The following is a 24,115-nucleotide window of genomic DNA, read 5'->3' as shown; positions in this document are numbered from 1 at the left end:
TTGCAATCAGTAAAATTGACATATTACATACGAACAAGAACAGAATAAATGAGTTTACAGTGAGGACTGAGTTATGATTGAGTTTATTCTGGAACCCTGCATCAGCAGAATCCTTACACTCGGTTCTGGAGCCCAAGGGCATTCGACAAGCTTTGTGTAGAACTACATGTAGACTGAGCAGTTGCTGTTGTCAAAAGAGTATCACCTCATAAACCTTTGACGGTCTCCTCTCGTTCCCCAGCTCAGACTCAGGGCAGAAATGAGCCTGGGAATACTTGCGAACAGGCTCCAGCGGTTCGTCACCATAGAAACCGCCGGCCTCCCCACCGCGTGCCCCTCAGGGGCAGGAAAACTCACACACACCCAAGGCGCCTGCGCGATCCAGCACGCACCGACGCGGTGACGTCAGGATGCTTGAGCGGGCGGCGTGATTGTTACGACGGAGGGCGCGCGCGCGCCGGCTTGAATATTTTTCGGAAGAGACGCGCGCAGAAGAGCACCGTTATTTTGTTTTCCGCGCACGCGCGTCGTGGATGACGCGCTCGCGCGTAGATTGTGACGCGCTCGCGCGCCGCCGGGGTGCTGGGTTTCCCGTGGTGCAGCGCGGGGCTCCTCAGTTACACTCGGTGGAGTGAGTGAGTGTTCGCACTGGGCTGATTCGGATCCGGTCTCTTGGCTGCCGCTTCCCTTCAGGCAGTGACAGACAGCCCGAGAAAGCGAGGCGCACACTGGACACACGGAGCCACCCGAGAGCGCCGCAGCGGAATATGACGGTTCCGAGCGGCCCTGCTGCAGCCGTCGCTCTTCGCAGCCACTTCCTCAGACTCTGCGCTTCTTGTTAGCGGGCCTCCCTCCCCGTCCTCTCCCTCTTCCCTCCCCACCTCCTCCTATTCCCCCCGTCGCGCAGCCGCCGCCACACTGCCGCCAAATGACACCCACCCCGCAGCAGATCAAGGACCAGCTGCTCCAGGCCATAGACAAGGATGCCAATGTAAGAACCAGGCCGTATGCCTGCACGCAAGCCCCTGGCTCGGGCCTGTGGCGGTCCGGGGTCTGCCTGTTTGAGACTGTGTGTATGCATGTTGAAGAGAGCGGCCTAGCGGGGCAGGCTTTGACCCCAGGCCCATGATGAGTGAGTGTGGAGTGGACTGGAGTGAGGCGAACTGGGAATAGCCTAGGATCTAATGCGCCTTGTTCAAGGCTCGGCGATTAACCTCCCAGCATGGAGTAGCAGCAGCAGGATTCCTCTAAACCATGTTGACTCTCGGCTCTCACAAGGCTTTAAAGCACGCTCGTGTTGTTTCTAACTTATCACAAATCACACGCACAATGATTCGTCCCAAAAATATATAAAGTTTTAAACAACTATTAATGCTTGTGGTTATCTAAATCGCTGGGAAGTTTCCCCTATTAAAATGGTGACCAACTGTTGTACTCCTTACTGCCATCTTTTTTAAGTTAACTACACAATCCTTATCGGATGGCATTGAACACATTTGACTGAAGCGTGGAGTTGATTTGTGATATTTCATATATCTAAATGGTTAAACCAATACACTTCGTGAAAATTGGGAGATGAGGTGCAGAGTGTTTTCTTTATGCAGATCTCTTTCCCCCCCCCCCCCCAAATGGCTGGAATGAATTCGTGCTGAGGCTAATGTTAGATCTGGGATAGAGTGAGGGATTGAATTTAACGTTTTCGCATTGAAGTAATTGATTAGGTTGAGGGAAGTACATACGGGAGAGCAGGTAAAACAGGCAAACAGGAAGTGGCTACTGGAATGATGGGTAACTTGGAGTTCCCGAGTAACATCATAGAATAAATCGGATAGGAAAGTACCGAATTTTAGGATCATTCCAGTTTTAACTTCTAAAAATTATTTTGCTGGGTTCATGATTTCGGGTATTGCACGTGGCGAAGTTGCAGCTGCATCGTGGAATAGAGGAATTCTGCTGCTTTATATTTGGTGAATGTTTATGTGGCTGGTTTTAAATGTTTTTCCGAGTTAATGCATAAAATGGCAATACTATATTTCTTCATGAGCCATGCAAGCTTCCAATAACTGAATGATAGCTTTCATCCAGAGAACGTGTTCAGAAAATATGTGCTAGCATTTCAATTTTTGAAAAATAAATCCGTGAATTTCAGAGCAATAGCATTTGCAAAGTGTTACGCCTGTGTTCAGTTCCAAACTCAAGTTATCCCTCAAACTCAGATTTGCTGAGCATGTTTTTTATGTAGCTTATTTTGTCTAGTATCGTGAAAGGGTCCTGTGTCAAGTAGTTTCTGAGGAAAATTATGCAATATTAGAAATTTAGCACAGAAGGAGCCCATTTGTGCCAATGCTGCCTCTTTGAAAGAGCGGTCCCTCATCTCTGCTTTTTGACACTATCGATGTGAGTTCCTCATCATCTACCTGTACAGTTCCCTTTTAAAATAGTTAATGGAATTATATTTCCGTCGATTTTGAATTTATAACCTCTAGCTATTGACTCATTTTCCCCATTTATGAAAACCTCTCATCTTTTTAAAAATAATATTTTATTAAGGTATTTGCAAATTTTTATAACAGTAACATAAACAATGACATCAACATGGTAAAATAAACATTCCCCCCCCCAGCCCAATCTTCATGCACCTCAACCATACAACAACCCAACAATCCCCCCACCCCCCGCTTTGGAATTCTGCTTCTGCTGACATTTTATTTTTCCCCAAGAATGTCAACGAACGGCTGCCACCTCCGGGTGAACCCTAACATTGACCCTCTTCTGGCAAACTTTATTTTCTCGAGACTGAGAAACCCAGCCATGTCACTAACCCAGGTCTCTACATCGGGGGCTTCAAGTCCCTCCACTTTAACAAGATCCGTCTCCAGGCTACCAGAGAGGCAAAGGCCAAGAGGTCGGCCTCTTTCGCCCCCTGAACTCCCGGATCTTCTGACACTCCAAAGATCGCTACCTCCGGACTCGGCACCACCCGTGTTTTTAGTACCGTGGGCATTGCCTTAGCAAAATCCTGCCAAAACTCTCTAAGCTTCGGGCATGCCCAAAACATGTGGACATGATTTGCTGGGCTTTCCGCGCACCTCGCACACCTATCCTCAACGCTGAAGAACTTACTCATCCTAGCTACTGTCATGTGTGCCTGGTGGTCTACTTTAAATTGTATCAGGCTAAGCCTGGCGCATGATGAGGAGGTATTAACCCTGCTTAGGGCATCTGCCCATAGCCCCGCCTCTATCTCTCCTAACTCGCCCTCCCACTTGCCCTTAAGCTACTCCACTGGAGTTTGCTCCATCTCCGAAAGCTCATGGTAAATATCCAATACCATCCCCTCTCCCACCCAGGTACTGGAAACTACTCTATCCTGTATCCCTTGTGGTGGCAGCAGCGGAAAGGCCGGCACCTGTTTTCTCAGGAAGTCTCCCACCTGTAAATACCTAAAACCATTCCCTGCTGGCAATTTAAATTTATCCTCCAAAGCTTTCAAACTAGGAAAGCTTCTGTCTGTAAATAGATCCCCCATTCTTCCAATTCCTGCCCTCTGCCAACTCCGGAACCCGCCATCTAGTCTACCCGGTACAAACCTGTGGTTATTATAAATTGGGGTCCAAATCGATGCTCCCTCCACTCTCGTATATCTCCTCCATTGCCCCCAGATCCTCAGAACCGCCACTACCGCCGGACTTGTGGAGTATCGGGCCGGCGAGAACGCCAGAGATGTCGTTACTAATGCTCCCAGGCTGGTGTCTTTACATGACACTGTCTCCATCCGCTCCCATGCCTCCCCCACTACCCACTTCCTAATCATGGCTCTATTAGCCGCCCAGTAGTAATTGCAGAAGTTCGGCAGCGCCAGCCCACCCTCCCCCCGACTGCGCTCCAGCAACACTTTCTTCATTTGCGGGGTTTTACTCGCCCACACAAAGCCCCAAATAATAATCTTATTCACCCGCTTTTTGAGTTGTCTGCTATTAACACATCCCGTCTGGTCTTCCCCTATCACCCCCGGGACACAGTCCTCTATCCTTGTGGCCAGTATCTTAACCAGCAGTTTGGCGTCCACATTCAGTAGAGAAATTGGCCAGTATGACCCCCGTTGCTCCGGATCCTTCTCCCGTTTCAGGATCAATGAAATCGAGGCTTGCGACATTGTTGGGGGGAGGACTCCCTTCTCTCTTGCTTCGTTAAATGTCCTCACCAGCAGTGGGCTCAATATTTCTGAAAACATCTTATAGAATTCCACCGGGTAGCTGTCAGGCCCCGGGGCCTTGCCTGACTGCATGCCCTCCAGCCCTCATGCCCTCAATCTCAGTTGGGGCACCCAGCCCCTCCACCAGGTCTTCCTCCACCCTCTGGAACCTCAACTGATTCAGAAATTGCCTCATCCCCTCCACCCCAGACAGGGGTTCCGACTCATATTTACTGTAAAAGTCCTTAAACATCTCATTCACCCCAGCTGGGTCCAGGACAGTATTCCCGTCTCTACTCTTTACTTTACCTATCTCCCTGGCCGCCTCTCTCTTCCTGAGCTGGTGCACAACATTCTGCTTGCCTTTTCCCCAACTCATAGATCGCCCCCCCCTTGCCTTCCTCAACTGTTCCACTGCTTTCCCTGTGGTCAACAGCCCAAACTCCACCTGTAGCCTCCGCCGCTCCCTCAGTAGCCCCGCGTCCGGGGTCTCCTGAGTATCTCCTGTCCACCTGGAGTATCTCCTCCACTAATCTATCTCTCTCAGCCCATTCCACCTTTTCTCTGTGGGCCTGTATTGAGATTAATTCCCCTCTGACTACTGCCTTAAAAGCTTCCCAGACCGTTGCTGCAGAGACCTTCCCCATATCATTTGTTTCCAGGTAGTTCTGGATGGACCCGTTAACCCGCCCACAGATCGCTTCGTCCGCTAGCAACCTCACATCCAGTCTCCACAGCGGGCGTTGCTCTCTCCACACACATCCGCGGAACAACCCAGTGCGGGGCATGATCCGACACTGCAATTGCCGAATACTCAGTATCCACCACCTTCGGTATTAGCGCCCTGCTCAGAACAAAAAAGTCGATGCGAGAGTATACCTTATGGACACGTGAAAAACTCCTTTGCCCGTGGCCGTGCAAACCTCCATGGATCTACTCTTCTCCCCCCCCCCCAAATCTGTTCCATAAAACGCTTCAATTCCTTTGCCGCAGCCAGCCTCCTCCCTGTCCTGGATTTTGACCGGTCCAATTCCGGATCAATGACTGTATTGAAGTCCCCTCCCATGATCAGGTTATGTGACTCTTAAGTCTGGGATCTTTCCTAACACCCGCCTCATAAATTCCACGTCATCCCAATTCGGAGCATATATGTTCACAAGTACCACCCGCACCCCCTCCAGCTTCCCACTCAGCATTATGTACCTACCCCCCTTGTCTGACACGATTCTTCCTGCCTCGAATACCACATGTTTGCTGATCAAGATTGCTACCCCCCTGGTCTTTGAGTCCAGTCCTGAGTGGAACACTTAGCTAACCCATCCCTTCCTCAATCTCATCTGGTCTGTAACCTTTAGGTGTGTCTCTTGTAGCATTGCCACATTCGCCTTCAGTTCCCTCAAATGCGCGAACACGCGAGCCCCCCCTCCCCCTGCCGACTTGCCATCACCCTTTTTGGGCCAGTCTCGAGCTTGCGCCCTCCGCTTCCTTGAGTACCCACTCAGGCTGTCGCCATTCCCGACCTCCCATTTGACCCCTAGTAACAGTCCCCCCCCCCAGCAACAGCACTAGAAACCCAATCCCCCAAGTCAAGCTCCAGCTTAACACCTGCTCACCCCCCCTCCCCCCCAAACGCGCTTCCGAGTCAGCTGACCCATGTCTCGATAGCTCCCGCCCCTGGCATCAAGCAGTCTGTCTCCCTATTGTACTCCTCTCTCCCCCCCCACATGAATAAACATTTTAAAAGCATCACATTCCCCAGGAAACAAACAACAGAAAAACAGTGAAGAAACAGTCACTTTAGAAAAATAGTCACCCAAACAGCAGAACTAAATTCAAAACCCATCCCCCCCCTTCTAACAAGGTCCCTGCAAGACAGGTCAACCTTTAACCATCCACACAGCCTATCATTTCACATAGAGCTACTTAAATTTATACAATCCAGCACCACAAATCCCTGCCACAGAACTTCTCCAAGGCTTAAGTGTCTTTTAATTCACCTCCAGCTTCATTTCTTTAATAAAGGTCCATATTTTGTCTGGCGTTTCAAAGTAGAAGTCCCGTTCCTCATGTGTGACCCACAGACGGGCTGGGTACAGCACCCCGAACTTTACCCGCTACTTAAAGAGGGTCGTTTTTGCCCGATTGAACCCGGCTCACCTCTTGGCCAAATCCGCTCCCAGGTCCTGATAGATGCGCAACTCACAGTTCTCCCACTTGCTGCTCCGTTCTTTCTTGGCCCACCGCAAAACGTGTTCCTTGTCCATGAAACGGTGAAAACGTACCACCATAGCCCTCAGCGGCTCGTTCGCTCTGGGCTTCCTCGCGAGGGCTCTGTGCGCTCTGTCCAATTCCAGGGGCCGAGGGAACGCCCCAGCCCCCATCAACTTCTCCAACATGTCTGTCACATAGGCCCTCGCATCCGATCCCTCACTGCCTTCTGGGAGGCCAACAATTCTGAGATTCTGCCTCCTGGACCTATTCTCCAGGTTCTCCTGCATTCTTTTCTAGTGGTCGTTCATCATTCCCACCTTGCTTTCCAGCACGGTTATATACTCTTCGTGCTTGGACAACTTTTGTTCGATCTCCTGGATCACTCTCCCGTGGGTTTCCTCAATACACCAGCTGAGGCCTAACCAGTGATTTATAGTTGTAGCATGATCTCTTTGCCTTGGAATTCTGCTCCCTAATTTCACTGCTGATATTTGTTATAAGCCCCCTTTTCTGTTTTATTTTAATTTGTAAAATTTCTTGATCTTCCGGAGTGCAAAAGCTTCATCAGCTCTACCTTTTTGCTTCAAATAAATAGTTCAGTTAATCGAGTGGATAGCCAGAGACTTTTCCCCAGGGTGGAAATGGCTGTCACGAGGGGACATAATTTTAAGGTGATTGGAGGAAGGTACAGGGGAGATGTCAGAGGTAGGTTCTTTACACAGAGAGTGGTGGGTGTGTGGAATGCACTGCCAGCAGAGGTGGTGGGGTCAGAGTCATTAGGGACATTTAAGCAACTCTTAGATAGACACATGAACAGCAGTAAATTGAAGGGGTGTAGGTTAGGTTGATCTTCGATTAGGATAAATGGTCGGCACAACATCGTGGGCTGAAGGGCCTGTACTGTGCTGTCCTGTTTGTTCAATGTTTTCTAAACTGGGGCTATCTCAGTTGCCCTCAATTACTGCTTTACCAACTATCCATCCCTTAAACCATTTGAAATTGTCTGTTTCCCAGTTGAGCGTTTTTACCGTTGATATTTTTGGTTTCTTTCCACAGTTACTTTGTGGTCATTCTGAGATGGGTAATGAACTGTGATACCCTTCATTTGCCCTGCTTCATTTCTCAAAATAAGATTCAGAATCCTTAATTTATTGTTGACCTGGAGACATAATTGAGAAAGTCCTCTTATGCACGTCTTAGAAGTTCTTCCCTGAGATTAGTACGATGTTTTCTCCAGTCTGTACTTATAAACTGAAGTAACCCAAATGCTTTTTAACTACCGTATTAATTTGCCACACCACCATTAAGAATTTGTGTACATGAGCATCCAAGGGCTTGGTCCTCATCTACACTTTTTTAAATTGTACTATTTATAAACCTATGTTAGTCCTCTGGAAGTGCTGCACTTCTCATTGAACTCCATTTGTCATGCTTCTACCATTCCATCATCCGATATCAGCATGAAGACTATAACTATTCTCATGATCATCTACATATAGAACATGCAGTGCAGAAGGAGGACATTCGGCGCATCGAGTCTGCACCGACCCACTTAAGCCCTCACTTCCACCCTATCCCCGTAATCCAATAACCCCTCCTAACCTTTTTTGGGTCACTAAGGGCAATTTATCATAGCCAATCCACCTAACCTGCACGTCTTTGGACTGTGGGGGAAACCGGAGCACCCGGAGGAAACCCACGCACCCACGAGGAGAACGTGCAAACTCTGCACAGACAATGACCCAGCGGGGAATCGAACCTGGCGCAGTGAAGCCACAGTGCTATCCACCTGTGCTACCGTGCTGACCGTACATATCACCTCTAAACTTTATAATGCTCCGTATTTGTTTATGAAAATTGCAAAGCATAATTTAAATTTTTAAAAAATATATATATTTTATTCAAGATTTTTGGCCAAACATAACAGTACGTAGTGTTTCTTTTACACAACAATAAAGCAATATAAATAAGTGTCCAGTTTTAAACAAATAAATAAATAATATATAAACAAAAACAAAACTGAATGGCAACTGCCTTGTCCAAAATAAATACTCTCCAAAAATACAATCCAACAATCCAATATACAATTACCTATAACAAATACCTATACATATTATACATATACAATAACATCTCTGAGAGTTTGTTCGATTTCCCCCCCCTCCCCCCTGGGTTGCTGCTGTTGTTACTTCTTTTCCATTTCCTCTATCTTTCTGTGAGGTAATTGACGAATGGTTGCCGCCTGGTGAACCCCTGAGCCGAACCCCTTAACACGAACTTAATCCGTTCTAACTTTATAAACCCTGCCATGTCGTTTATCCAGGTCTCCACACCCGGGGGTTTGGCTTCCTTCCACATTAACAATATCCTGCGCCGGGCTACGAGGGACGCAAAGGCCAACATGTCAGCCTCTCTCGCCTCCTGCACTCCCGGCTCTTCTGCAACCCCAAATATAGCCACCCCCCAGATTGGTTCGACCCGGACCCCCACCACCTTCGAAAGCACCTTTGCCACCCCCACCCAGAACCCCTGTAGTGCCGGGCATGACCAGAACATGTGGGTGTGATTCGCTGGGCCTCTCGAGCATCTCGCACACCTATCCTCTACCCCGAAAAATTTACTAAGCCGTGCTCCAGTCATATGCGCCCTGTGTAACACCTTAAATTGTATCAGGCTTAGCCTGGCACACGAGGACGATGAGTTTACCCTACGTAGGGCATCAGCCCACAGCCCCTCCTCAATCTCCTCCCCCAGTTCTTCTTCCCATTTCCCTTTCAGCTCATCTACCATGATCCCCCCCTCGTCCCTCATTTCCCTGCATATGTCCAACACCCTACCATCCCCCACCCATGTCTCTGAGATCACTCTATCCTGCACCTCCTGCGTCGGGAGCTGCAGGAATTCCCTCACCTGTTGCCTCGCAAAAGCCCTCAATTGCATGTACTGAAATGCATTCCCTTGGGGCAACCCATATTTTTCCGTCAGCGCTCCCAGACTCGCAAACGTCCCATCTACAAACAGATCTCTCAGTTGTACTACACCAGCTCTTTGCCACGCTCCAAATCCCCCATCCATTCTCCCCGGAACGAACCTATGATTGTTTCTTATCGGGGACCGCACCGAAGCTCCCGCCCTTCCCCTATGCCGTCTCCACTGCCCCCAAATTTTCAATGTAGCCACCACCACCGGGCTTGTGGTGTATTGAGAATGGCAACGGTGCCGTCACCATTGCTTGTAGGCTAGTCCCCCTGCAGGACGCCCTCTCCAATCTCTTCCACGCTGCTCCCTCCCCTTCTCCCATCCACTTACACACCATTGAAACATTGGCGGCCCAGTAGTACTCACTTAGGCTCGGTAGTGCCAGCCCCCCCCTGTCCCTAGTATGCTGCAAGAATCCCCTCCTCACTCTCGGGGTCTTCCCAGCCCACACAAAACTCATAATACTCTTCTCGATTCTTTTGAAAAAAGCCTTCGTGATCACCACCGGGAGGCACTGAAACACAAAAAGGAATCTCGGGAGGACCACCATTTTAACCGTCTGCACCCTACCTGCCAGTGACAGGGACACCATGTCCCATCTCTTAAAGTCCTCCTCCATCTGTTCCACCAACCGCGTTAAATTAAGCCTGTGTAATGTACCCCAATTCTTGGCTATCTGGATCCCCAAGTACCGGAAGTCCCTTGTTACCTTCCTCAACAGTAAATCCTCTATCTCTCTGCTCTGCTCCCCTGGATGCACCACAAACAACTCACTTTTCCCCATGTTCAGTTTATACCCTGAAAACTCCCCAAGTATCCGCATTATCTCTGGCATCCCCTCCGCCGGGTCCGCCACATATAGCAACAAATCATCCGCATACAGAGATACCCGGTGTTCTTCTCCCCCCCTGACTACTCCCCTCCACTTCCTGGAACCCCTCAATGCTATGGCCAGGGGTTCAATCGCCAGTCCAAACAATAACGGGGACAGAGGACATCCCTGCCTCGTCCCTCTATGGAGCCGAAAATAGTCAGACCCCCGTCCATTCGTGACCACGCTCGCCATCGGGGCCCTATACAGCAACTGTACCCACCTGATATACCCATCCCCAAAACCAAATCTCCTCAGCACCTCCCACAAATAATCCCACTCCACTCTATCAAATGCTTTCTCGGCATCCATCGCCACCACTATCTCCGCTTCCCCCTCTGGTGGGGGCATCATCGTTACCCCTAGCAGCCTCCGTATATTTGTATTCAGCTGTATCCCCTTCACAAACCCAGTTTGTTCCTCATGAACCACCCTCGGGACTCAATCCTCTATCCTCATTGCCATTACCTTGGCCAGAATCTTAGCGTCCACATTCAGGAGGGAAATGGGCCTGTAGGACCCGCATTGCAGCGGGTCTTTTTCCTTCTTTAGGAGGAGCGATATCGTTGCCTCTGACATAGTCGGGGGCAGCTGCCCCCTTTCCCTCGCCTCATTAAAGGTTCTAATCAGTAGCGGGGCCAGCAAGTCCATATATTTCCTATAGAATTCAACTGGGAATCCGTCTGGTCCCGGGGCTTTCCCCGCCTGCATGCTCCCAATCCCTTTCACCACTTCCTCCGTCTCAATCTGTGCTCCCAGTCCCACCCTCTCCTGCTCCTCCACCTTAGGAAATTCCAGCTGATCCAGAAAGCACATCATTCTCTCCTTCCCATCCTGGGGCTGAGCTTCATATAATCTTTCATAAAATGCCTTGAACACTCCATTCACTCTCTCCGCCCCCCGCTCCATCTCTCCCTCCTCATCTCTCACCCCCCCTATCTCCCTCGCTGCTCCCCTTTTCCTCAGTTGGTGGGCCAGCAACCTGCTCGCCTTCTCCCCGTATTCGTACTGTACACCCTGTGCCTTCCTCCATTGTGCCTCTGCATTACCCGTAGTCAACAAGTCAAATTCTACATGTAGCCTTTGCCTTTCCCTGTACAGTCCCTCCTCCGGTGCCTCCGCATATTGTCTGTCCACCCTCAGAAGTTCTTTCAACAACCGCTCCCTTTCCCTACCCTCCTGCTTTCATTTATGTGCCCTAATAGATATCAGCTCCACTCTAACCACTGCCTTCAGCGCCTCCCAGACCACTCCCACCTGAACCTCCCCATTATCATTGAGTTCCAAGTACCTTTCAATACACCCCCTCACCCTTAAGCACACACCCTCATCTGCCAATAATCCCATGTCCATTCTCCAGGGTGGACGCTGTTGTTTTTCTTCCCCTATCTCCAGGTCCACCCAATGTGGAGCATGATCAGAAATGGCTATAGCCGTGTACTCCGTCCCCGTCACCTTTGGGATCAGTGCCCTTCCCAAAACAAAAAAATCTATTCGTGAATAAACTTTGTGGACATAGGAGAAAAACGAAAACTCCTTACTCCTAGGTCTACTAAATCTCCAGGGGTATATTCCTCCCATCTGCTCCATAAAGTCCTTAAGCACCCTAGCTGCAGCCGGCCTCCTTCCGGTCCTGGACCTCGATCTGTCCAGCCCTGGGTCCAGCACCGTATTAAAATCTCCACCCATTACCAACTTCCCCACTTCTAGGTCCGGGATTCGTCCTAACATACGCCTCATAAAGTTGGCATCATCCCAGTTCGGGGCATACACATTCACTAATACCACCGCCTCCCCTTGCAATTTACCACTCACCATAACATATCTGCCCCCACTATCCGCCACTTTGGCCTTTGCCTCAAACATTACCCGCTTCCCCACTAGTATGGCCACCCCCCTGTTTTTTGCGTCTAGCCCCGAATGAAACACCTGCCCCACCCATCCTTTGCGTAGTCTGACCTGGTCTATCAGCTTCAGATGCGTCTCCTGAAGCATAACCACATCTGCCTTAAGTTTCTTTCGGTGTGCGAGTACCCATGCCCTCTTAATCAGCCCATTCAGCCCTCTCACATTCCACGTGATCAACCGGGTTGGGGGGCTCTTTACCCCCCTTGACGACTAGCCATCTCCTTTTTCAATCCAGCTCCTCACCCGGTTCCCACGTAGCCGTATCTCCCTCAAGCGGCGCCGCCCCGGCCACACCCCCCCCCATACCAGCTCCCCCTTCTCCCCAGCAGCAGCAACCCAGTTAACCCCCCCCGCTAGATCCCAAACTAGCGTAATTGCACCCCCCATGTTGCTCCCAGAAGTCAGCAAACTCTGGCCGACCTCGGCTTCCCCCCGTGACCTCGGCTCACACTGTGCGAGGCCCCCTCCTTCCTGCTTCCCTGTTCCCGCCGTGATTACCATAGCGCGAGAACAAAGCCCGCGCTTCCCTTTTGGCCCCGCCCCCAATGGGCGGCGCCCTCAGCTCCACATCCTCCTTCCCCCCCCCCCTCCCCCACGACATGGGGAAGAGAGAAAAGTTACAGGGTCGCAGGATTAACAACTTGGGAAGTCATCTCTTCCCTCTTCTCCCCCCCCCTTCATCCCACATATTCACCCCCCCCACTTTGTCCCAAACGTTCTTTTTATGGCCCGCTCCAGTTTCTCCTCGACAATAAATGTCCACGCCTCGTCTGCCGTTTCGAAGTAGTGGTGTTTCCCTTGATGTGTGACCCACAGTCTTGCCGGTTGCAGCATTCCAAATTTAATCTTCCGTTTGTGCAGCACCGCCTTGGCCCGATTAAAGCTTGCCCTCCTTCTCGCCACCTCCGCACTCCAATCTTGATATACGCGGATCACCGCGTTCTCCCACCTACTGCTCCGAGTTTTCTTTGCCCATCTGAGGACCATCTCTCTGTCCTTATATCGGAGAAATCTCACCACTATGGCTCAAGGAATTTCTCCAGCCCTCGGTCTTCGCGCCATAACTCGATAGGCTCCCTCCACCTCCAGCGGACCCGTCGGGGCCTCCGATCCCATTAACGAGTGCAGCATCGTGCTCACATATGCCTCGACGTCCGCCCCTTCTACACCTTCGGGAAGACCAAGAATCCTTAAATGCTTCCTCCTCGCATTATTCTCCAGCACCTCCAGCCTTTCCACACATCTTTTGTGTTGTGCCTCGTGCATCTCCGTTTTCACCACCAGGCCCTGTATGTCGTCCTCATTCTCAGCAGCCTTTGCCTTCACGACCCGAAGCTCCTGTTCCTGGGTCTTTTGCTCCTCCTTTAGCCCCTCAATCGCTTGTAATATCGGGGCCAACAGCTCCTTCTTCATCTCCTTTTTGAGTTCTTCCACGCAAAGCCGCAGGAACTCTTGTTGGTCAGGGCCCCATATTAAACTGCCTCCTTCCGACGCCATCTTGTTTTGTGCCTGCCTTCCTGGCCGCTGCTCTAGAGGATCCACCGCAATCCGGCCACTTTCCTCTCTTTTTTCCATCTGTGTCCGGGGGGATTCCCTTCTGGATTACAGCACAGTGTTTTTTGCCGTTAAAATTGCCGTTGGGGCTCCTATCAAGAGCCCAAAAGTCCGTTCCACCGGGAGCTGCCGAAACGTGCGACCTAGCTGGTCATCGCCGCACCCGGAAGTCTGCAAAGCATAATTAATCCTTAATCGATTCTTGGGGAAAATCACTGTAAACCATTTCCCAGTCTGGAAAACATCCATCTACTATCACTTCAATCTTCTGAATAAACAGCCTGTTCGATTACCGTTTGAACTTTTATATAGGCTGCAGCTTTGATCAATGTTTTCCACCATCTTATCCAAGATTTTAACCAAGTTATTCAAATATGATTTATCTATAACCTTTCCTAGACTAGCCTCTACTTTTCCAAATCAAAGTTCTTAGCCATGAGCAGGTATCTTACCCACCACCGTTGTTCAGCTGACTGGTTTGCAGTTTGCTAGTTTATCCCTCTCCTGTTTTTTCAATGGTAGTAAAGGTCTGCAACCTTCCAGTCCTTTGCACTATTCTTGTATCCAATGAAAATTGAAATATTGTGAGCAGTGCTGTTGCTGATTCTGCTGCCGTTGCTCCTTTTAACAAGTAAGCGTGCATTCTGTCTGGGTCAACTGACTTGTCGATTATCAGTATTGCTATCTCCCTTATAACTTCCCTCTGTGTAATTTTCACATCATCCACTTTGTGAAGACAGATTGCAAAGCATTTAGAATCTTAGTCATATCCTCTGCATCTATATGAAGATTTCTCTTTCCCAAACATTTCCCTGGAAAACTGTGTGCACTTTGTATAAGCAATTTTAGGATTCAATTTAATGTTGCTTCCTTTCTTTTCTCTGTCTAATATTTATTAACTTTTTAAATTCCCTCCTATACTTTGCATAATCTTCCTGGTCATTAGCTGAATCTTGCTGATGATGTTTGTTTTATTTTAACTTTTAGTTTTTTTATATCTTCCAGAGTGCTTCTCTATCAAAGAAATAGTTCAGTTACAAACTGGAAATGGCTCCATGCCCTCTGTTACTGCTTTGCCAATCTACCTGTACCAAGTTCCTTAAACCATTTGAAATTGACTCTCTCCCAGTTGAGCATTCTTACCGTTGATATTTTCGGTTTCTTTCCACAGTTACTTCATGGCCACTCTTAGCTAGGTAATGTACTGTATTTCTCAGAGCAAGATCCAAAATACTTCATTTTGTTGTTCAACTGGAGCCATCATCACAAACGTTTTCAAAGATGTGCAGGTTAGGTGGATTGGCCCTGCTAAATTGACCCTTAGTCGCCAAGGTCCCAAGTTCCATCCTGGCTCTGGGTCACTGTCAGTGTGGAATTTGCACATTCTCCCCGTATTTGCGTGGGTTTCACCCCCACAACCCAAAGATGTGCAGGGTAGGTGGATTGGCCATGCTAATTAGGAGAAATTAGGAGAGCAAAAAGAGGACATGAAAGGATACTGGCAGGTAAAATAAAGGAAATCCAAAATTGTTTTAAAAGTACATTAAGGGTATAAGGATAATTAGGGAAAGTAAGGCCCATTACGAACCACAGTGGTAATTTGTGTGTGGAGCCGGAGGATGTCGGTAGGGTTCAAAATGAATAGTTTCTCACAGTCACCCAAGGCCAGAATCAAACCCGAGTCCCTGGCGCCGAGGACCCGGGTTCAACCCCAGCCCCGGGTCACTATCCATGTGGAGTTTGCATTATGTTTCTTTTAAATTTAAAGTACCCAATTCATTTATTTTCCAATTAAGGGACAATTTAGCATGGCCAATCCACCTACCCTGCACATCTTTTTGGGTTGTGGGGGTGAGACCCACGCAGACACCGGGAAACCCCACGCAGATCGTGACCCAGGGCCGGTATCGAACCTGTGTCCGCGGTGCCATGAGGCGGTAGTGCCAGCCACTGTGCCGCCCCCTGGAACCGCTATTCAAGAAGGGAGGAAGGGATAAACCAGGAAACTGCAGGCCAGTCAGTCTAACCACTGGTGGGGAAACTATTGGAAGGAATTTTGAGAAACAGAATTAATCTGCATTTGGGGAGGCAGGGATTAATCAAGAACAGTAAGTTCACGGATGATACGAAAATTGGTGGGGTGGTAGATAGTGAGGAGGATAGCCTTAGATTACAGGGACATAAATGGGCTGGTCAGATAGGCTGATCAGTGACAAATCTAATTCAATGTGGATGAGTGAAGTGATGAACTTGGGAAGGACAAACAAGACAAGGGAATACATGATGACGACAGGACCATGGGAAGCACCGAGGATCAGAGGGACCTTAGTGTGCATGTACACCGGTCCCTTACTGTAGAAGGGCAGGTGGGTAAATTGGTTAAGAAGGGCGATATGGTGGTTAACACTGCTGCCTCATGGTGCCAGAGACTCGGATTTGATTCTGGCCTTGGGTGACTGTCTGTGTAGAGTTTGCACGTTCTTCCCCTGTCTGCGTGGATTTACTCTGGGTGTTCCTGTTTTCTCCCACAGTACAAAGATGTGCAGGTTAGGTGGATTGGCCATGATCAATGCATCGGGATAGGGCAGGGAAGTGGGCCTAGGTAGAATGCTCTTTCGAAGGGTTAGTGCAGACTTAATTGACCGGATGGCCTCCTTCTGCACTGCAGGGATTCAATGGATCGTATAGAAGACATGTGGTATGCTTGCTTTATTAGAGAAGGCATAGAGTTTTAGAGCAGAGAGGTTGTGCTGGAACTTTGTAAAACATTGATTACACCACAGCTACAGTATTGTGTGCAGTTCTGGAATCCACATGGGATGTGATAGCACTGGAAAGGGTGCAGAGGAGATTTACCGGGATGTTTCCTGGGCTGGAGAGTTTTAGCTGTGAAGAGAGATTGGATAGACTGGGGTCATTTTCCTTGGAGCAGCAGAGACTAGGGAAGCGGGGGGAACATGATTGAGATGTATAAAATTATGAGGGGCGTAGATAGGAAGAAACCTTTCCCTTGGTGGAGGGAGTCAATGTTCAATGACCAGGGGCAGGAGTTTAGTTTTTGTTATAAATTTAGAGTACCCAATTCATTTTTTTCCAATTACGGGGCAATTTAGCGTGGCCAATCCACCTAGCTGCACACATTTTGGGTTGTGGGGCGAAACCCACGCAAACACAGAATGTGCAAACTCCACACGGACGGTGACTCAGAGCCGGGATCGAACCTGGGACCTCGGCGACGTGAGGCAGCAGGGCTAACCCACTGCGCCACCGTGCTGCCCTGGGACAGGAGTTTTTGAGGGAATTTGAGGGAAAACTTTTTCGCCCAGAGTATGGTGGGAGTCTGGAACTCACTGCCTGTAAGGGTGGTGGAGGCTGGTACCCTCATGATTTTTAAGTATTTAGATGTGCACTTGCAATGCCAAGGCATACAAGACTATGGGCCAGGTGCTGGAATAATTATGGTTGTTTTTGACTGGCACAGACAAAATAGACCAAATGGCCTTTTCTGTGCTGTAGGCCTCTGACTCTACTATATGAATGGTGAAGTAGACGCGAAAGGCCAAATGGGGCTTTTCTATTTCTTGTGAACTTGTGATAGATCCTCCGTGTTCTCCAGGCTGGCTGACAGAACCTGTTGCAACTGATGCTGCTCTTTTCCTTTTGACTGCAACATGAAGAGCCCCACCAATACCAAGCATTTCAAGAAATGTCCTCTTTGTACAATAGTATAAAAGCAAAATACTGTGGATACTGGAAATCTGAAATATAAATAGTGCTGTAAATGCTCATCAAGTCTGTCAGCATCCACTTCCGGCGACGGCAGGCGGGAGGCAGCCGCACACTGGAGGGCTCCCGCTCGGGATAGAAATTTTGGGGTTTTAACGCTCGGTCCCAGAGGCAACAGAGGCTGAAAGAGGCACAGGGAGGAGAAATGTCCAAGCTTGGGAAAAAAAACGGCCGTGAAAAAGGGGGTCAATGAAAGTCTGCCGGTGAGTGGAAAAGTCAGCGCAGGAACTAAGGAAAGCGGAGTCTGGAGCACCAGGGGAGGTTGCATCGCTCACAGCAGAAGAAATGACCAAAGTGATGGTTGTGGAACTTGAAAAACAGTTCACAAAGCACATGGAAGCGATGAAGAAGGAAATGGGGGCAGTATTGAAAGAGCTGGTGGAGGAGGCGATTGCCCCGGTGAGGGCGGCAGTATCTAGCGCAGCGGCGGAGGTGCAGGAGCATGGTGAGACACAAGGAAGTGGAAGAGGTATTATCGCAGCGCAGTGATCAACTCACCTCGATGGGGAAGGAGTTGCAGAAGATGACAGAGACCAAACAAGCGCCTGCGAGCCAAAATGGAAGACCTGGAAGACAGATCCAGGCGGCAGAATCTGAGGATCGTGGGCCTTCCCGAAGGGGTGGAAGGCCCGAGGCCGATGGAGTATTTTGACACGATGTTGGCGGAGCTATTGAGGGAGAGGGACGATTCCTCTTGATACGAACTGGATCAGGCTCATCGGTCATGGAGGCCTATACCAAAGGCGAGAGAACCGCCAAGAGTAGTAACTGTGTGTTTCCGTAGGTACATCGTGAAGGAGAAGGTCCTGTGCTGGGCAAAGCAGAAGCGGGTGGTGCAGTGGGCTGGAGCTGGTATACGCATATACCAGGACTTTACGGTGGAGCTGGCGAGGAGGCGGGCTGCCTTCAGCCGGGTGAAGAAGGCACTGTACATCAGCAAGGTGCAGTGCGGCATAGTGCCCGTTCCAGCCTTCCCGAACAGGCGCCGGAATGTGGCGACTAGGGGCTTTTCACAGTAACTTCATCGAAGCCTACTTGCACCAATAAGCGATTGTTATTATTATAGCCAGCTAACTTTAAAAAAAATTTATATATATTTATTCAAATTGTTCATCAAATTTTCAACAAAACCCCCCCCCGCCCAACATAAAGAAAGAAACAAGAACACCACAATCAGAAATTATACATTGGATTTCCCCCATATACAGTAACCCCCCATATAACATTTAAAAACACAAATAGGGAAAACCCCCCCACCTTCACCTGAAAGCCACCCCAAAAGAACCCCCCCCCCCCGCCCTTGGGCTGCTGCTGCTGACCTCCTCCTAACGTTCCACGAGATAGTCTAGGAACGGTTGCCACCGCCTGAGGAGCCCTTGCACAGACCCTCGCAAGGCAAACTTTATCCTCTCCAGCTTGATGAACCCTGCCATGTCATTGATCCAAGCTTCCACACTAGGGGGCTTCGCATCTTTCCATAGTAGCAAAATCCTCCGCCGGGCTACCAGGGACGTAAAGGCCAGAATACCGGCCTCTTTCGCCTCCTGCACTCCTGGCTCGTCCGATACCCCAAATAATGCCAATCACCAGCTCTGCTTGACCCGGGTGTTCACCACCTTGGACATAGTCCTCGCAAAACCCCTCCAAAACCCATCCAGCGCCGGGCACGACCAGAACATATGGACGTGATTTGCCGGGCTCCCCGAGCACCTCCCACATCTGTCCTCCACCCCAAAGAACCTACTCAACCTCGCCCCTGTCATATGCGCTCTGTGAGTAACTTTGAACTGTATTAGGCTGAGCCTGGCGCAAGAGGAGGAAGAATTAACCCCTCAGGGCATCAGCCCACAGACCCTCATCTATCTCATCCCCAAGCTCCTCCTCCCACTTGCCCTTTAACTCCTCCACCGAGGCCGCCTCCTCTTCCTTCAGCTCCTGGTAAATCGCCGAAACCTTGTCTTCTCCAACCCATACACCCAAAATCACCCTGTCCTGAATCCCACGTGCCGGAAGCAGCGGGAATTCCCTCACCTGCCGCCTCACAAACGCCCTCACTTGCATGTACCTGAAAGCGTTTCCAGGGGGTAGCCCAAACTTCTCCTCCAGCACCCCTAGGCTCGTAAACGTCCTATCGATGAACAGGTCCCCCATTCTTCTAACCCCTGCCCGATACCAGCTCCGAAAGCCCCCATCCATCCTTCCCGATGGTTCTCCCGAATCGGGGACCAAACCGAGGCTCCCACCTCGCCCGTGTCGCCTCCACTGCCCCCAGATCTTCAGCGTCGCCGCCACCACCGGACTCGTGGTGCACCTTGTCGGCTAGAACGGCAGCGGTGCCGTCACCAGCGCCCTCAGGCTCGTGCCCACACAGGACGCCATCTCTAGCCTCTTCCACGCCGCCCCCTCTCCCTCCATTACCCACTTACGGATCATTGCCACATTGGCTGCCCAATAATAGCCCCACAAATTCGGCAGCGCCAGCCCCCCCCTGTCCCTGCTATGCTCCAGAAACACTCTCTTCACCCTCGGGGTCTTGTTCGCCCACACAAATCCCATGATGCTCCTGCTTACCCGTTTGAAAAAGGCCTTGGGGATCATGATGGGAAGGCACTGGAACACAAAGAGAAACCTCGGGAGAACCGTCATTTTGACCGACTGCACCCTACCCGCTAGTGAGAGTGGCAGCATATCCCATCTTTTAAAATCCTCCTCCATCTGCTCCACCAACCGCGTCAAATTGAGCTTGTGCAGGGCCCCCAACTCCTAGCTACTTGGATCCCTAGGTACCGAAAGCTCCTTTCCGCCCTCTTCAGCGGTCGCTCATCTATCCCCATTCCCTGGTCCCCTGAATGCACCACAAAGAGCTCACTCTTCCCTACGTTGAATTTATACCCAGAAAAGTCCCCAATATCCAGCTAAGTTGAGGGTGACCTACAAATCCAAGGACTTTTATTGTGGGACGGCGGAAGCAGCGGAGGAGTTTGCGTAGGCAGAAGGATTGTGGCAGAATTGAGAAATGGGACTGAGAGCGGGTCGTGTACCGATGTAGCCTCATGTAACTTTGTTTTCACTGTGTGTTGGTGTATATACTAAATGAGTCGACGCTGTATATTTGGACAAGGGAAGAGTTGGGACTTTCATTTGCAATGATGGTTTTTTGGGGCTTGGGTGTGTATGCTGGGGTTGTGTGATAAAGGGGATTCCTTGGTTTTCCTGGGACCGGGCAAGGAGGAAGGAGACCCGGGCAGGAGCCTCCACGCTGGCCGGTTTAAGCCGGCAGGTGAACATGAGTGAGGTGGGGGGAGGGGCTGCAGCCATCGGAGCCTGGTAGAACAGGTTTTGGTGAGTCTAGCCGGGGTGAAAAGTTGGGGGAAGGAACCGAGGTTGGGGGGAGGAGTTTACAAGAGGAGTGGAGGGAAGGAGTCTGGGAGGGGGGGTGCCTACAATTCATGGGTGCCATTCACGGCACTCTTTCAGGGATTGGATGGCATTGAATATTGGGGGGGGGAGGGGATTGGGGGTTGGACTATATACGTCAACGGTGACCAGGGGCGATTCCTGATTCCTATTTTGTTTTCCCTTTTTCCTCGGGAGGTTGTTTTATTTGATGCTTATATTGTCATGCTGGCCGTTGTTTGGGGGTGGTGGGAGGATGGGATCGTTTTGTTGGTAGGGGGATTGACATTGTATTTGTTACCGTTTACTGTTTGTTGGTGGGGTGTAAATTCTGAAGAAAATGTGAAAATGGAAAATAAAAATATTTTAAATAAAAAGTATCAGTACCCGTGGAGAGAGAAACCGAGTTAATGTTTAAAGTCAAATCTGAATCTTGTGAACAAATTCATCGGATCTGCAGAATATTTACACCACTTCCAGCTTTTATTCCCTTTGTTTAGTACCATGGGATTATTTCTGATTTTCAATGAACAAGTTGCCCCTCAGTGGTTAGTGATGTATGTTTGCCAGTCTTCCTGAACTCTAGATGGTTCCTTGTCATCAACCTCTGACATTGCGGACATTGTTTTGGTGCACTTGCAAAGCATCAGAGGTATCATCATAGAATTTGCAGTGCAGAAGGAGACTGTTTGACCCATCGAGTCTGCGCCGGCTCTTGGAAAGAGCACCCTACTTAAGCCCACACTTCCACCCTATCCCCGTAACCCCACCTAACCTTTTTTGACACTAAGGGCAATTTAGGATGGCTAATCCATCTTTGGACTGTGGGAGGAAACTGGAGCACCCGGAGGAAACCCACGCAGACACGGGGAGAATGTGCAGATTCCGCTCAGACAGTGACCCAAGCCGGGAATTGAACCAGGGACCTTGGAGCTGTGAAGCAACAGTGCTAACCACTGTGCTACCGTGCCGTATGTTTGGGTGCCATTTAATTAGATGAGTTGTGTATTGCATTGGTGTGCACCAGGAATTAGCAATTGCAAATAGCTATTTTGTATCTGCCATAATATATTCTGCAACCCCTGGGCACTGCATTAATTTTTGGGAGTATCAGCTATTGAGGAAAGTGCAAGGACCGCTATCTTCTGAGTGGTAAGAAGTTGTCACTTCTGGCTTTGACACCATTGTGTCTTCCATCCAGGGCAACACTGGTTGTAATATGAAAAATCTGGACTCTCCTCCCCATGTGACTTATTTTCACAACCTTGGGCAACGTTTTCCTTCCTGCCGACTAGTTTGCTGTCATGTGAGATATTAAAAATTAAGGAATGAGTTTATTCCTAGGTGGCAGCCATTTTGTTCCAAATGGAATTTCTGCAATTGAACTTGCTTCACCTTTGAATTTGTGAAAATCACCATTATATTCGCTAGTAGATTTGGACTAAACATTAACCCTGGATCTGAAGTAGTGGCTTCTGGTGCACCAGGTTTTTGGCTTATATTAACACTGTTCAACCTATGCTGTTGATTGATGAAATGTGTTCTTTCTGTTGCTGGAGATCAGTGCTTTATCTTTTAATAGTTGCACCTACAGCATGGCAATTTCACAAATGATATGTCTGGTTTCAGACTGGTGAAGTGTGCTAGTGAAACAAATGTTGTTCAGAGATACCTGGGTGTACTTTTGGCAAAGAAAATAGTTAACATGGAGGGCAGGAAGAAATGGGGAAAGCAAATTACATGTTGGACTTTTATTGTAAGGGGTTGGAGTCCAAGAATGAGGAATCGTGCTTTTTTTGTGTAGAACTTTGGTGCGGCCACATCTTGAATACTGCATGCAATGTTGGTTTCCATATTTAAAGAAGGATATACTTGCACTGGAGGTAGTACAGTGAAGGCACACAAGATTGATCCCTGGGATCAGAAGGTTCCTCTCTGATGAAGCTGAGTAAATTGTCTATATTCTTTGAAGTTTAGAGGAACGAGAGGCAATCTCATTGAAACATTAAAGATTCTGAAGAGGCTTGACATATTGATACTAGTTGTTTCCTCTTGCAAGGGGTCACAGTTTCAGCATAAGGGTTGTTCATTTAGGACTGAGATGAAAAGGATTTTTTTCATTCAAAAGATTGTGGATCTTTGGAATTCTTTACCCAGAGAGTTGTGGATGTGCCACCATTGGATATATTTAAGGATGAGATGGATGGATTTTTGGTCTCTTGGGGAATCATGGGATATGGGGAGCAGGCAGGTGTTGAATCGAACACAGCAGCAGGGTGACACTGGTTAGCAGTGCTTCCTCACAGCGCCAGGGATCCGGGTTCAATTCCAACCCTAGGTCACTGATCCAGGTGCTCCGGTTTCCTCCCACAGTCTAAAATGTGCAGGCTAGGTTGAGCATTCTAAATGCCCCTTAGTGTCCAGGGGTGTGCAGGTTAGGTTATGGGGATAGGGTGGGGTTGGCGGGGAAAGCGGACATGGTAGAGTGCTCTTTCGAAGGGTTGGTGTAGATTCGATGGGTCAGAAAGACTCCTTCTGCACTGTAGGGATTCTATGATCAGTCAGATTGAATGGTGGAGGAGGCTTTTAAGGGCCTTATGGTCTTTTTCCTATTTCCTATGCTTTTATCTCTGGACATAATAATTATCTGGCATATCAACAAACCGCGTTGGACCTTCATTTGCCTTTCAATGCATTGAACCTTGCTTGAGTTGCATAATTTTTTTTTTTACTGGAACCAAATAGTTCTGCACTTTTTGACTCAATTTCTCCATTTCTAGGGATGTGGAAGAAGGTCAAAGTAAAGGAAGGGAAATTTTTTTGATAATTTTATTAGCATCACAACTAGTGTTCTTTGAAGTCCTTGTGTTGAATAAATACTATTTGGTCTGCTTCACCACAAGAGAGACTGTTAGCTAGGTTCTTTGCTTGAGCCCAGTGAACTTAAGTTGGTTGCTTGTATAAAATTGATTCCTTGTATTGGAAGAAAAACAATCTTAGCTGTGCAGTTATCAGTAGTGTACAAAATTGTCTGACTGAAAATCATTTCTTGATCAGGTATTTCTGAATGAAAGGAATTTTTGATTAAAATTTAACATCCACTCGTCTATATTGTCCAACCTCAACATTTAGTTTCTTATGCTAGTCACTTCCAATTGACATTTTGATTCACTTCCTCTGGTTTCTTTATGGAAAACATTCTCTGATGTCTTGGT

The 24,115-nt window shown here is 48.9% G+C and overlaps 1 protein-coding gene across 1 annotated transcript in view; it reads left to right on the top strand.

Annotated features, from left to right (window-relative positions):
* Nucleotides 1-596: 596 nt before the first annotated feature.
* crsp7 (cofactor required for Sp1 transcriptional activation, subunit 7) overlaps nucleotides 597-24,115 on the top strand; it is a 269,362-nt gene continuing 245,843 nt past the window's right edge. The window contains exon 1 of the mRNA XM_072482853.1: nucleotides 597-991. Within this exon, the coding sequence (XP_072338954.1) occupies nucleotides 929-991 (63 nt within the window). The 5' untranslated portion in view covers nucleotides 597-928. The remainder of the gene's footprint in view (nucleotides 992-24,115) is intronic.

Source organism: Scyliorhinus torazame, chromosome 18 (assembly GCF_047496885.1).
Source record: "Scyliorhinus torazame isolate Kashiwa2021f chromosome 18, sScyTor2.1, whole genome shotgun sequence".
NCBI lineage: Eukaryota > Metazoa > Chordata > Chondrichthyes > Carcharhiniformes > Scyliorhinidae > Scyliorhinus > Scyliorhinus torazame.
This window is presented reverse-complemented; position numbering and strand designations above follow the sequence as displayed.